At 44.5% G+C, this 14,709-nt stretch overlaps 1 protein-coding gene across 3 annotated transcripts in view; it reads left to right on the top strand.

Annotated features, from left to right (window-relative positions):
* LOC122932824 (platelet-activating factor acetylhydrolase 2, cytoplasmic-like) overlaps positions 1-14,709 on the top strand; it is a 173,051-nt gene that overhangs the window by 40,490 nt on the left and 117,852 nt on the right. The window contains exons 7-10 of one of the 3 annotated variants that reach the window (XR_006388346.1): positions 1,907-1,998; positions 2,235-2,405; positions 5,279-5,414; positions 8,951-9,083. Coding sequence is in view for 2 of the 3 variants with exons in the window: in XM_044287456.1 (XP_044143391.1) it covers positions 1,907-1,998; positions 2,235-2,405; positions 8,951-9,096 (409 nt within the window). In the remaining variant the exon portion in view is untranslated. Of the gene's footprint in view, positions 1-1,906; positions 1,999-2,234; positions 2,406-5,278; positions 5,415-8,950; positions 9,097-14,709 lie in introns of those variants that run through there. The other 2 variants (XM_044287456.1, XM_044287457.1) reach the window with 2 other exon arrangements.

The raw sequence follows: 14,709 nt of genomic DNA, 5'->3' as shown, positions 1-14,709 counted from the left end.
TAACCTCAAGTGACCCACATAAAAGAAAACACAGTTTAGAGACCTGGCACCACCACGATCAGCTAAATGAAGAAGATGTGCCGCTCCATTTGATATTGCTATGGGTTGCAACCCAGTTTAATTCACTTGAATGGGACTGAGTTGCAGTTAGACCACGTGACCACTGAACGTGACGTCACTGGCCTAGTGTTGTAGACTCTTCAAACAGCTGATCATGGGGGTCCTGGGATTCAGACCTCTACCAATCAGATTTTGATGACCTATCAATATTGCACTCACAGAAAAACCCTTCCCTTGCTCATTGTTGTAGATAGATTTCACTGTCTGTTGTAATCTTCTTCCCATCCAATAATTGTATACCGTCCTAGAGCATATCTAGTGCAAAGTCTAAAAGATGCCTATGTGTGCTCATCCCCATTACATGACATGAACCATAGCTGAAACCTGCCAATTTATTCAGATCAGTTGACCTTCTAATGCACCCCCTTGTCCCGACTGTAATATTAGTCTTCTATAAGGCATATTCTTGGGTACAGGTCAGTGGCATTAACCAGGTAGGTATTTAGCGTTTGTGAGATCAAGATTTTAAAGATGGCCCATGGGACTGTGTCAGGGTAATTCACATTTTGACTAGAGACAATGCTACAGATGACTATGCATATGTTGCCATTCCGTGTTCTTCTAAGTATGAGGCGTGTTGTGCCAGCTGGGGCATAGTATTTCAGACCGTTGGTGCTACGATTGCTGACAGGAAACGTTCCACCCCATGTGTGGGAATACATGACCTCTCATTTTCCTGTGCTGGTTACATCTCCCGCTCACTAACAAGATTGTATCTTTAATCTTTATATGACATCTGCTGGCCTTTGCTTCAGACTACTGACAAATACCCGTATGCCCATCCTATAGCTTCTTACCTACAGTATAGCTTCTGAACGTTTATGAAATCATACATTAATATACTGTACGTTCAGTATTCTATACTAAATGTCATTCAACAGCTATTTGCCGGTCCACTCTTTTAACCCTACAGCTGCTTTATATTTGGCTGCGGTATTCATGAGATCCATCATGATATGGATCAGCTATACTATAGTCACAGCTATATACACTGGGAAACCCACTGATCGTCACCTGGTTCCTGTACCCCCCAACCTCCCATTATACCATAGCTAGACACAGTATAAAAGCTCTGTAAATGATCTCGGGGCATGTATGCATATAGGATTAGATAGGTACCGGATCATCGGATATTCAAAATGATTGAACAGTGATAGAAAAGTGCTTGAGAAATATATATGGGTTAAGCAAAAGTATTTTGCTGTATTTGTGAGAGGAGAGGCTGATTACACGGCTACTTACTTGCACCTGTGAGGCCAGGCTGGGTGGGTACTAGGCTATTTATAGGCTCCTGTAGGCCTAGGCTGACGACGGGTCAGCTGATTTCACCCACCCACCCACGCCATCTTACAGTCACTTCATATAGGGGTGGCCCCCTTTAGGCTGCCATACAGCAGCAGTTACGGCACAATTCTACTGCTTGTTGCAAGATAGGGTTTGATAGGTTAGGGACACCTTTCTGATAGCCGATCCGAGCACAGATATATAAAAGACTGGGCAGAAATAGAAAAGTGTATAAAACTCATTATTAAGGTAGAGAACCTCTTGTAGGAAAGTTCAAAATAAAATGTTATCACAAAATCTACTCCTATCATTTATAGGATGGCTGCGGGATCTAGGGTTGTATGTAGTTTGTAATCATGGAGATACAAAACAGTATGATAACAATAACATCCCATCCTAACATGCTCTGAAATGATACTTTTGCATAACGATCAATTTTTCTATTCACAGTTTTTGAAGTTTTCTATTACCAATTCCATTCTGTTTCCTTCATTTTTTTTAGGATAGAATAGACTTCAACAGAGTAGCTGTTATGGGTCACTCATTTGGGGGAGCCACTGCCTTGCTTAGTTTGGTAAAGGACAATATTTTCCGGTAAGTTATTATATTGCATACTTAAATCTGTGGACGCAGAAACAATGATTTTTTACATTCATTAGTAGTTATCTTGAGTTACAGCAAAACAAAGTTGTACTAAGTTTCAGACTCCTGGAAAACCCCTTTAAGAGTCCAGTTCTTTGCTCTTCTGATCAGGCAGCAGCAGGACGCGCCATTATTGTGAACTGCCCTAATATTTTGTCACCAGCTAGTTTCTATGTTCTGTCTCCTAGGTGTGCAGTAGTTTTGGATCCCTGGATGTTTCCCCTGGAAGATACTTGTTATCAAAATATACAGAAACCGATATTATTAATCAATACTGAATCATTTCAGACAAGAGAAAGTATAGAGAAAATAAAGAGGATGAATTCCGAGGGAGCTGATCTGCAGTACATGACTGTAAAGTAAGTGAACCAATGAGTATTATAGACATTTCTTCAGGATTTCGGGTCAGCCATGTATCTAGTACTTTCAGCAGTATAAACTCCATGCTGTTCTTTCACTTTTTTTTTTTTTTTTTTCTAATATTTTTTTTTAATACAACCTAAGGGCTCATGCCCACGAACGTAAGGGCTCTGTGCCCATGCTGCGGTCCGCAATGCACAGGCACCGACTGTGGGGCAGCCGCATGCAGATCGCGGACCCATTCACTTCTGTAGTGCTTCCGGTCCGTGCCTCCATTCCGCATCTCCCATATTACAGACCCACTCAAGTGAATGGGTCCGCAATCCGTGATGCGGGATGCACACACAAAAAATTGTGTATTGGCTTTTCTACAGGAAACCATTCTCCTCTGCTCTTGGCTGACAGCTTAAAGGGGTTATCCAAGGCTATAAACCGCCCCCCCATATGTCAGGCCCCTCACATTGAATATACTTACCTGACTTCCCACTCCCTGCGCCGCTCCTGGTCCGTGCACCACTGTAGCTGCTTCTTCCTGTGTGCGGATGAAAACATCCGGTGTCGGGTGGGGGGGGGGGAGTAGCCAATGGCAAGCGGGGACAGGGGCAAGCCTCCCTAGCGTCACCCGAGATGCTAGGGAGGTTTTTCCCCATCTGCCATTGGCTGCAACCCCCCTGCCCGCCCGACTACAGATGTTTTCATCCGCGCACGGGGAGAAGCATCTGCGGCAGCGCAGCGAGTGGGGGGCTAGGTAAGTATATTCAATGTTAGGGGCCCGGCATACGGGGGGCAGTTTATAGCCTTGAATAACCCCTTTAACAGTTCGCCAGTATGGACACTACCATGTAAGAGCAGAGGGGAGGGCCAGACAGTAGTCCCTCTAATCCTTGGCAGCTGCTGAGCAGGGTTGGCTTAGAGCTGGGCAATGCTCCATCAAAGCTGGGCGATCTAAAAAACATAAGATTATCGCTACAGCAAATCTAGCATAGTAAAGAAAACAGGAGAAAACAGCAGGATTGGATTTTTTGCAATTGTGGGGTCACAAACACCTGCAAGTCATGCTGCCATCCCATTTATTTCTATGGCTGCATTGCTACATGACACATTTCACATCCAGGATTACCTTGTACCCCATCAACATTGCACCAAACAGTTCAAATGATAATGTAGTAGATGTCACCTGCAGTCCTATGTAACACCATAGATAACATATGGATAGCTCAGTACAGATAATGTAGTAAATGCTACCTGCAGTCCTATGTAACACCACATATAACACATGGATAGCTCAGTAGATAATGTAGTAAATGCTACCTGCAGTCCTATGTAACAGCACAGATAACACATGGATAGCTCCAGATAATGTAGTAAATGCTACCTGCAGTCCTATGCAACACCACAGATAACACATGGATAGCTCAGTACAGAATGTCGTGGATGCCACCTGCCAGGCTGAAGACTCCTCCCTGTGAGTGGGCCTATGGGAGCTGTATGACCACACAACTTATAGGGGCTGCTGGGGCCACCCAATGACACTTCGCTTTGTGGCACAAGACAGAGTAAAATTTTCAACCAATATAACTAGACATGAGAAGTTTTAAAAAATTTGATTAGCAAAAAATTTGATTAGTTCTGAATTAATTTGTCACGAATCGCGATAAATCAAGTTTACCCAGGACACTCTGCCTAATCATATTCTTCCCACTTGGTGGCCCAATCTCAGTGTGAAGGCTTGGAAGTTAGAGTGCGGGGAAAGCGGAGACTGCTGAACTACAGACTCTGCTACAATTTATTGTTGTGTACACTGTGCAGTGCACCAATATTCAAGTAGTGGCCCCACAGCAGTGGCAGTAACAGTGCGCACCAAGATTCTTAGCTAATCCCTTCTGTTAAACAAAAAGAAAAGCATACAGCATTCTTCAGCAAAGCAAGAAACCCATGCACACCCCTGAGGGAGCTGTGTCCAAATGGCTCCTTAGAGGAACCAAATAAAGAACTGGAGGCAGCACCAATAAAGTAGTGGTGATAAAAAATGTTCTTTTAATCCATGTTGGTGCAATCCAAACACATGCATCTTTTAATCCCTTCTGTTAGCTGTACATTTACTGTGCATCAGTATTACAGGCCACTGTTACCATCAGGTCTAATCTATCGCCCTGTACATAAATGTACAGTGCACCAAGGCGTCTTTCACACGGTCAGTATTTGGTAAGTATTTGTAAGCCAACACCAAAAATTGACCCTAAAGAGATGACATATAATGGGAATATTTGCATCTCTTCTATGTTTTGAACCCACTCAGCCTTACAAATACTTATGAAATACAGTACTGATGCAAAATACTGACCATGTGAAAGAGGCCTTATGCTCAGTTTGCATCTGTTTTGGTCATTTACATCTGAAATAGTTTTTATTTTTACACAGAAAAAAGTTCTGCATGCAGGACTTTGATGGCCTCTATCACATGGTCAGTATTTGGTCAGTATTTTGCATCAGTATTTGTAAGCCAAATGCAGGAGTGCAACCTGAAGAGATAAAATATAATGGAACTATTTGCATCTCTTGGGTGTTTTGGACACACTCCTGCTTTTGGCTTACAAATACTGATCCAATACTGGTGCAAAATTCTGACCAAATAATGACCATTTGAAAGAGGCCTTATGCCAAATTTAAATCCATTTTGGCCATTTATGTCTAAATTGTTTTTTTACATGGAAAAAAAGTCATGTATGCAAGACTTTTATGGGCTCTATCACACATTTGCATCAGTATTTGGTCAGTAAGGAGTTGAACCTAAAGAGATAAAATGTAACGGAAATCTTTGCATCTCTTCTGTGTTTAAGAAAACTTTGACTGCCTTCCTCTGCTCTTACAGGCGACTGGCCAAGATGCTGGTGTGCCGTTTACCCAGTGGGCTGTGAATGACATATATTGTCCGTGACCATACGTCAGCTCTGGCGTGAACTCTACCAGTCACCGAGGCCCACGTACTGACCCACCTTCTATTCAATGTATGTGTGCAAGGCTTGTACAGCTTTTTAGGAACAATAATGTCGGCTTGGGACTCTCCACCTTGAGTGAGCACAAACCATCAGTTCTCTGAAATGTGCACAGTCAACTAGATGGAAAGGGAGGGACTGTAGTGCCAGAAACCTTGCCAGGTGCACATTCAGCTTCTGTGCCACTGGATGAGTGCACGCATACTGTTGCCTTTTTGCAATTGCCTCAGTAATCGATTTCTGTCAGAACAAGTGACGAGGAGCAATAGACAAATTTGAAGTCAATGGGAAGGAACGACGGCTTCCTCCTGCTGACGTTGACAAGCCCTGACTGCTGGAGAGGAGGTGCGGGCCAGTGGGGGATGCAGCGGTTGCTGTATCAGGCCGTAATACTAAATAAGTGGCATGGTTTTCCCACATCAGTTTATGATGACACACTATGTGTTGATGCATGGCCATCCTGCCAACGTCCCCGAGTGACTTTGTGAAAAATTCCCACACTGCCCAGTATCACATCTTCCCGCCGCTGCTTTTGTTCTGCTAGAGTGTTCCTTACAGTTAGTCTCCCGAGTAGTAAATGGTGTACTTCTGCCGTGTTGGTTTCTAGATCTCCCACTGCCTCCACCCTGCTGTCTCACTGGCACACTGCTTCCCTCGCCTCCTGATGATGACAATGCCCCCTCTTCACCCACATAGGATTCGCTACATCATCATCTACATATGTTTGTGTGTCACTTGCGTCATCCTCACCTGCCTCTTGTGCACGTCCCTGACCTCTCGCTACATGTGCTCCCACCCAACTGTCATCATCGGTAGTTGCACGCCTAAAGGAGTCTGCAGCAGACCTTGTCATGTCTCTCCCTATGCTCAGCTCACAGGAAAATGGTGGCGACCTCGCATAATCAGGGTTTTATAGGGCTGTGCCTAGCTGTGACATCACAGGGAGATGGCTACCTGCTGATAACGCACAGTGAACTCTCAGTGCACATAACGCACAGTAATGTCTCAGTACCCGTAACGCACAGTGATCTCTCTGTACACGTAACACACAGTGATCTCTCTGTACACATAACGCACAGTGATCTCTCAGTACATATAACGCACAGTGATATCTCAGTACACATAACGCACAGTGATCTCTCAGTGCACATAACGCACAGTGATCTCTCAGTGCACATAACGCACAGTGATCTCTCAGTACACATAACGCACAGTGATCTCTCAGTGCACATAACGCACAGTGATCTCTCGGTACACGTAACGCACAGTGATCTCTCAGTACACATAACGCACAGTGATCTCTCAGTACACATAACGCACAGTGATCTCTCAGTACACATAACGCACAGTGATCTCTCTGTACACATAACGCACAGTGATCTCTCAGTACACATAACGCACAGTGATCTCTCAGTACACATAACGCACAGTGATCTCTCTGTACACGTAACGTACAGTGATCTCTCAGTACACGTAACGCACAGTGATCTCTCAGTACACATAACGCACAGTGATCTCTCAGTACACGTAACGCACAGTGATCTCTCAGTACACGTAACGCACAGTGATCTCTCAGTACACGTAACGCACAGTGATCTCTCAGTACACATAACGCACAGTGATCTCTCAGTACACATAACGCACAGTGATCTCTCAGTACACATAACGCACCGTGATCTCTCAGTACACATAACGCACAGTGATCTCTCAGTACACGTAACGCACAGTGATCTCTCTGTACGCGTAACGCACAGTGATCTCTCTGTACACGTAACGCACAGTGGGTCTGGGTAAAAAAAAAAAAAAAACACTGAAACAGTGGGTCTGGCACTACACTATGATGCCCTGAGGGTAGGATACAGGAGCTGACACGTTTCATTTAAGCAAGGCTGTTTGCCATTCTAAAAGTCTAAACACTGGTGGAAGTTAAAGGGGTTTTCCAAGACTTTAATACTGATGACTTATCCTCAGGATAGGTCATCAGTATTTGATCAGTGGGGGTCCGACACCCAGGACTCCCACTGATCAGCTGTTTGAAAAGACCATGTCGTAGGCCCAGCTCAGCCCCATAGAAGTGTATGGGGCTGAGTTGCGATACCAAGCATAGCCGCTATACAATGTACTGCGCTGTGCTTGGTGAGCAGAAAGAAGGCTGCAGCACTCACAGGAACTTCGGTCTCTTCTCAAACAGCTGGTTGGCGGGTGTCCTGAGTGTCGGCCCCCCCACCGTTCAGATACTGATACATACATATTCACATATAGGCTGTTAATTATGTCATAAAAAAATGATGGTAGTGTTTCTTTAAGTATAGATGATCTATGCTCGGGATAGGTGTCAAATTGGTTGGCGTCTGACTTGATGATGAGTTGTTTGTAGCCGTTACCTATGAACATTCTCACTTGTGGGTTAAAGGCGATTGTTCAGCTATCTCTCCCGATAGCTCCTTCCTGGCTACATGTTCGGCTTGGTGGTAAGTGTATGCGTATTTTATGGAGAGAGTGGAGAAAGCCGCTGCCAGACGCTTCTGGAGGTGGCTTATCTCCAGGGAGAACAAATGGATTGGCCAAAAATATTTATTTCGCCCAACGCTTGTCTCCCTCTACAATTATCCGCAGCTTATAATCGTTCTTTCTTTGCCATAATGAAAACCATCTTCTTGTACTAACTTTGCACTGAGTTTGTGAATGGCCTGTGCTTATGTAAGCAGGCTGAGAGACAATATTATTTAGTTACACACAGAAAATAATTTGTATATTGCAAAATCATATAAAACTGGCTATATGTTCTGGCATATTACTCTTTGACTTATGAAAATGTATACCTTTACTATTGTGATCTGTGAAACTGTAGTGCTTAAGGTTTAAAAAGACTCAGACCCATCAAGTTCAACCCACAATACTCACCTACAATATAATTGGACTGTGTTGATCCAGAAGAGGAAAAAATCCCTATGAGGTAGTTGCCAATTGTGCATGGATCAATGCCTCTTCTCCAGAAATCTAGTACAATAGTATAACCGTATAATAGGAACGTGTCTGGTGCACTATACTGTCCACACCGAGGGCAGCGTAGTGTAGTGACAGACCCGACCATTTCAGTGCTCTGTCACAGCGAGGAGATGAGTCTGATGTTGCTCGTTGTCCCCTCCCTCCGCTGCCTCTGGATGACGAGTGACGGTCTTTCGTATTGTGCCTAGGAAATAAATCTGTCACTCATTATTAGGAGGTGGGGAGGGCAGCATAGATGATAGGTTCCTTTGAGGCATCCTGGTCATTCTTGAACTTGTTCAATGAATCAACCATCACAACATCCTGTGGCAGAGAGTTCCATAGTCTCACTGCTCTTACAGTAAAGAATCCTTTTCTATGAGATTGTGAAACATTCTCTCCTCTAGACATAGGATGCCCTCTTGTCTTGGGTACCAGCTTAGGTATGAAATGATTATTAGAATTCAAGGACATAGTGATTGTCTTGTAGATGACAAAAATAGTTATGTCTTTAATATCATATTTGTCAGAACTGATTTAGCTTTTTTCTGTCTCATTAGCGGTTGTAAACATATTAGTCAATGTGACATTGTCTTCCTGACTGGTTACCTGACAAAGATTCTAGGTCCACAAGGAACAATGGATCCACATCACTGTCTGAAGATCCACGTTGCTTCTTCATTAGATTTTCTGCGTAAGCACTTGGGTGAGGATACAAAAAATTCCCTAGATGTACAGTACTTACATATGTATTTTATGTGTTATCTTTTGTATATTGATTTTTATGTATATGACACTGACTGCTACTGGATTTAAAGGGGTTTTCTGGGAGTTTAATATTAATGGCCTATTCTTTCACTCCTGACACTCCTGCCGATCAGCTGTTCCAGTGAGCACTGCAGACTCTTCCTAGGCCAGTGATTTCACATTCATCAGTTTCATGCGCTAGGCTTAGCTGGGTCCCATTCAAGAGAATGGTTCAGGGCTGCAATAGCAAGCACAGCCGCTATACAGTGAACAGTCAGTGCTGTTGTGTGGTATGCTGTGAAGAGGCAGTGGTGGCACTAGGGTTGTTGCGGGCATCGAAATTTCGACACCCTATCGATACTTTTGTCCCTGTATCGATACAATACCGGGATTTCCATTTTTTCGATACTGGGCTGGGCTGCGCTGCTGCGCAGTCTACTATCACAGAACATGAGGGCACTGCTGCCAGCACACTCATGTTCCCTCAGCAGCACAGGGCAGAAGGAAGCAGTCTCTCCCTCCCCCCTGTGCTGCTGCTGCCACCAATGTGGTGAGAGGGGCGGGCGCACTGCGCCACCAATGATAGGACTTTTCATGGGTCCGGACTTTAAGTAGTAGGCTACACAGAGCAGCGCCCAGAGATGTCCCAGCACTTACTATTATTCCTGGGCACCGCTCCGTTCGCCTGCTGTGCCCCTGTTACTGTCTCCTGATCCGTATGCTAATTACTATTGGAGCAATGGGCAGGAGACATTAGCTGGAGACATTAGCTTCTCTAGTGGGGCGCTGCGCTGCGATTGGACAGTAACGGGGGCACAGCAGGTGAACAGAGCAACGCCCAGGAATAATAGTAAGTGCTGAGACATCTCTGAGCGCCGCTCTGTGTCGCCTGCTACTTAAAATCCGGACCCATATAAGGTGGTCTTTAACTTTTAATACAGGAGGCGGGTGCCGGTAGCAGAATCACATAGCCGGCACCCTGCCTCTGACAGGGAGCTGCGATCAGCGACAGTTAACCCCTCAGGTGCCGGACCTGAGGGGTTAACTGCTGCTGATCTGCTGCCAGTATCCGCCTCCTGTATTAAAGGTTAATTATCATTGGTGGCGCAGTGCGCCCACCCCCCTCGACCCCCCCCCAGTATTAAAATCATCCTCCCCTCCTCTCATTGGTGGCAGTGGCAGTGTCCGATCGGAGCCCCAGCAGTGTATTGCGGGGTTCCAATCGGTTACCATGGCAGCCAGGATGCTACTGAAGCCCTGGCTGCCATAGTCAGCTCCCTGCTGCTGTGTGTACTATGCACAGAACAGCAGGGAGAGTGTGAAGTCCTATTCACTCTAATAGAGCTCTATTAGGGTGAATAGGACAAGAGATTAAAAGATCCCAGGTTCTAGCCCCCTAAGGGGGAAATAGTTATTAAATAAAAAGTAAAAAAAATAATATATATATTAACCAGCTCAGCCCCCCTAGCTTAAACTCTGCACTACACTACTTTCACGGTTTATTGCTCGGTCATACAACTTACCACCCAAATGATTTTTACCTCCTTTTCTTCTCACTAATAGAGCTTTCATTTGGTGGTATTTCATTGCTGCTGACATTTTTACATTTTTTTATATTAATCGAAATTGACAGAAATTTTCGCAAAAAAACATAATTTTTCACTTTCAATTAAAACTACATTTCTATATAAATTTTTCTCTAAATTTATTGTTCTACATGTCTTTGATAAAAAAAAATGCAATAAGTGTATATTTATTGGTTTTGAAGCAGCTCTGACTTTCTGAGCACCTGTCATTTTTCCTGAGGTTCTACAAAGCCCAGACAGTACAAACACCCCACAAATGACCCCATTTCGGAAAGTAGACACCCTAAGGTATTCGCTGATGGGCATAGTGAGTTCATGGAAGTTTTAATTTTTTGTCACAAGTTAGCAGAAAATGATTATTTTTTATTTGATTTTATTTTTTACAAAGTCTCATATTCCACTAACTTGTGACAAAAAATTAAAATTTACATGAACTAACCATACCCCTCACGGAATACCTTGGGGTGTCTTCTTTCCAAAATGGGTTCACATGTGGGGTATTTATACTGCCCTGGCATTTTAGGGGCCCTAAAGCGTGAGAAGTAGTTTGGAATCCAAATTTGTAAAAATGCCCTGTGAAATCCTGAAAGTACTCATTGGAAATTGGGCCCCTTTGCACATCTTGGCTGCAAAAAAGTGTCACACACGTGGTATCGCCGTGCTCAGAAGAAGTAGGGCAATGTGTTTTGGGGTGTATTTTTACATATACCCATGCTGGGTGAGAGAAATATCTCTCTGAAAGTCAACTTTTCCCATTTTTTGATACAAAGTTGTCATTATAGAAAGATAGTTCTCTCACTCAGCATGGTTATATGTAAAAATACACCCCAAAACACATTGCCCTACTTCTTCTGAGTATGGCGATACCACATGTGTGACACTTTTTTGCAGCCAAAATGCGCAAAGGGGCCCAATTTCCTTTTAGGAGGGCATTTTTAGACATTTGGATTCCAGACTTCTTCTCACGCTTTAGGGCCCCTAAAATGCTAGGGCAGTATAAATACACCACATGTGACCCCATTTTAGAAAGAAGACACCCCAAGGTATTCCGTGAGAGGCATGGCGAGTTCATAAAAGTTTTTGGGGGGGTTTTGGCACAAGTTAGCGGAAATTTTTTTTTGTTTGTTTTTTCTCACAAAGTCTCCTTTTCTGCTAACTTGTGACAAAAAATTCAATCTTTCATGGACTCACTATGCCCCTCAGCGAATACCTTGGGGTGTCTTCTTTCCGAAATGGGGTCATTTGTGGGGTATTTATACTGCCCTGGCATTTTAGGGGACCTAAAGTGTGATAAGAAGTCTGGAATATAAATGTCTAAAAATGTTTACGCGTTTGGATTCCGTGAGGGGTATGGTGAGTTCATGTGAGATTTTATTTTTTGTGACAAGTTAGTGGAATATGAGACTTTGTAAGAAAAAAAATAAAAATAAAAAAATTTCCATGCCCCTCAAAAGTGATCTTTTTATAGTGCCGCAGCGATTTTACTGTGTTTTTGCAGTGATCAGAAAAAAAAAATTCTGTCACTGCGGTGGGGCGGACTGAACGCAAGTGTGCGCACAAGATCAGGCCTGATCGGGCGAACACTGTTTTTTGTAGAGCCTATAGAACATGTCCTATTCTTGTCCGCAATTGCGGACAAGAAAAGGCATTTTGTATATGGTTCTGGCAATGTGCGGATCCGCAAAATGCGGAAAGCACATTGCTGGTGTCCGTGTTTTTCGGATCCGCGGTGCCCGTGTTTTGCGGATCCGTGTATTCGCTGATCCGCAAAAGACATACAGAGGTCTGAATGGAGCCTTACCCCCCTGTCATTGATCACCCCCCCTGTAAGGCTCCATTCAGACGTCCGTATGTCTTTTGCGGATCCGTGGATCCGCAAAACACATACGGACTTCTGAATGGAGCCTTACAGGGGGGTGATCAGGGAGTCTATATGGGGTGATCACCCCCCTGTAAGGCTCCATTCAAATGTCCGTATGTGTTTTGTGGATCCGCGGATCCGTAAAACACATACGGACGTCTGAATGGAGCCTTACAGGGGGGTGATAAGGGAGTTTATATGGGGTGATCACCCCCCTGTAAGGCTCCATTCAGACGTCCATATGTGTTTTGCGGATCTGTGGATCCGAGGATCCGTAAAACACATACGGACGTCTGAATGGAGCCTTACAGGGGGGTGATCAATGACGGGGGTGATCAGGGAGACTATATGGGTTGATCAGGGGTTAATAAGTGACAGGGGGGGGGTGTAGTGTAGGGTAGTGGTGCTTGGTGCAACTTATTACAGAGCTGCCTGTGTCCTCTGGTGGTCGATCCAAGCAAAAGGGACCACCAGAGGACCAGGTAGCAGGTATATTAGACGCTGTTATCAAAACAGCGTCTAATATACCTTTTAGAAGTAAAAAAAAATCACATCTACAGCCTGCCAGCGAACGCCGCTGGCAGGCTGTAGATGTGCTAGTTTACCTGTCGATCCTGTGAACGCGCGCGTCTGTGTGCACGCGTTCGCAGGAAATCTCGCGGGAAGACGCTGCGGCGTATCCAGGAGGAATAATAGGGCCGCCGCCAGGACGCGATCCTGCGTGCGGCGGTCCTGTAGTGGTTAAGTATAAATCACCCCGTTTCCCAATTTTATATATAAAATATATAAACAATAAATAAATAAACATATTACATATCGCCACGTCAGAAAAGTTCAAACTATTAAAATATTTTAAAAAATCTATGCGGTGAACGCCAGAACAGAAAAAATAATATATAAAAAGTAATGCATGATTCACCATTTTTTTTAAATGCAGAAGTCACGTGGCTTTTTTTTTGGGGGGGGGGGGGGGGGGGTTCCGCGTGGTATCGAATGGTATTGAGTATCTCAATACTTTTGGTATTTGGTATTGCAACAACTCTAGGCGGCACCAGGTGTCAGAACCCCACAGATCAGATATTGATGACCTGTCCCAAGGATAAGTCATCAATATTTTCCTCATGGAAAATGCCTTTAAAGGGCACCTGTCAGCAGATTTGTACCTATGAAACTGGCTGACCTGTTGCATGTGCGCTTGGCAGCTGAAGGCATCTGTGTTGGTCCCAAGTTCATATGTGCCTGTTTTGTAATAAAAATTATTTTTAAATATATGCAAATTAGCTTCTAATAGCAACGAGGGTGTTGCCATTACACCTAGAGGCTCAGCTCTCTCTGCAACTGCCAATCCCTCTGCATTTTGAATAACAGGGTTAGGCCCCATGCACACGGCCGTGTTTCACAGCCGTGTGCGGGCCGTGGAACCGCGGCCTGGATCCCTCCTGAGAGCAGGAGCGCACGACGTCACTGGTTGCTATGACGCCGTGCGCTCCCTGCTGCCGGCACAGTACAGTAATACACTGGTATAGATCATACCAGTGTATTACTGTATTGCGGCGGCAGCAGGAAGCGCATGGCGTCATAGCAACCAGTGACGCCGTGCGCTCCTGCTCTCAGGAGGGATCCAGGCCGCGGTTCCACGGCCCGCACACGGCTGTGAAACACGGCCGTGTGCATGGGGCCTTAGACTGTGAAAACATCATCAACGTCATTATGACTAGCCCTGTCAATTAAAGTTCAGGGGGCACAGTAGTTGCAGAGAGAGCAGAGCCTCTAGGTGTAACAGTAATGGCCCTGTTGCTCCTAGTGTCTCATTTGCATGAATTAAACCATAATCTTTCTCTTAAAATGGGCACATATGAACATGGGACCAACAGAGATGCCTTCAGCTGGCAAGCAGACATGTAACATATCAGCCAGTTTCATAGGGACAAATCTGCTGATGTCCTTTAATGTAAACTGTACTGAAATATTCAAATTTAAAAGTGTGAAAAGTTTAACCTCTTACGGACACGCCCTGATGTCCGAGTCCTTAAGGACACAGGGCGTACAGGTACGCCCTGTGTATTTACACCAAAAAAAAAAAAAAAAAAAGCAATTTTTGTCACCTTACATCACAAAAAGTGCA

Source organism: Bufo gargarizans, chromosome 3, assembly GCF_014858855.1.
Source record: "Bufo gargarizans isolate SCDJY-AF-19 chromosome 3, ASM1485885v1, whole genome shotgun sequence".
Lineage (NCBI taxonomy): Eukaryota > Metazoa > Chordata > Amphibia > Anura > Bufonidae > Bufo > Bufo gargarizans.
This window is presented reverse-complemented; position numbering and strand designations above follow the sequence as displayed.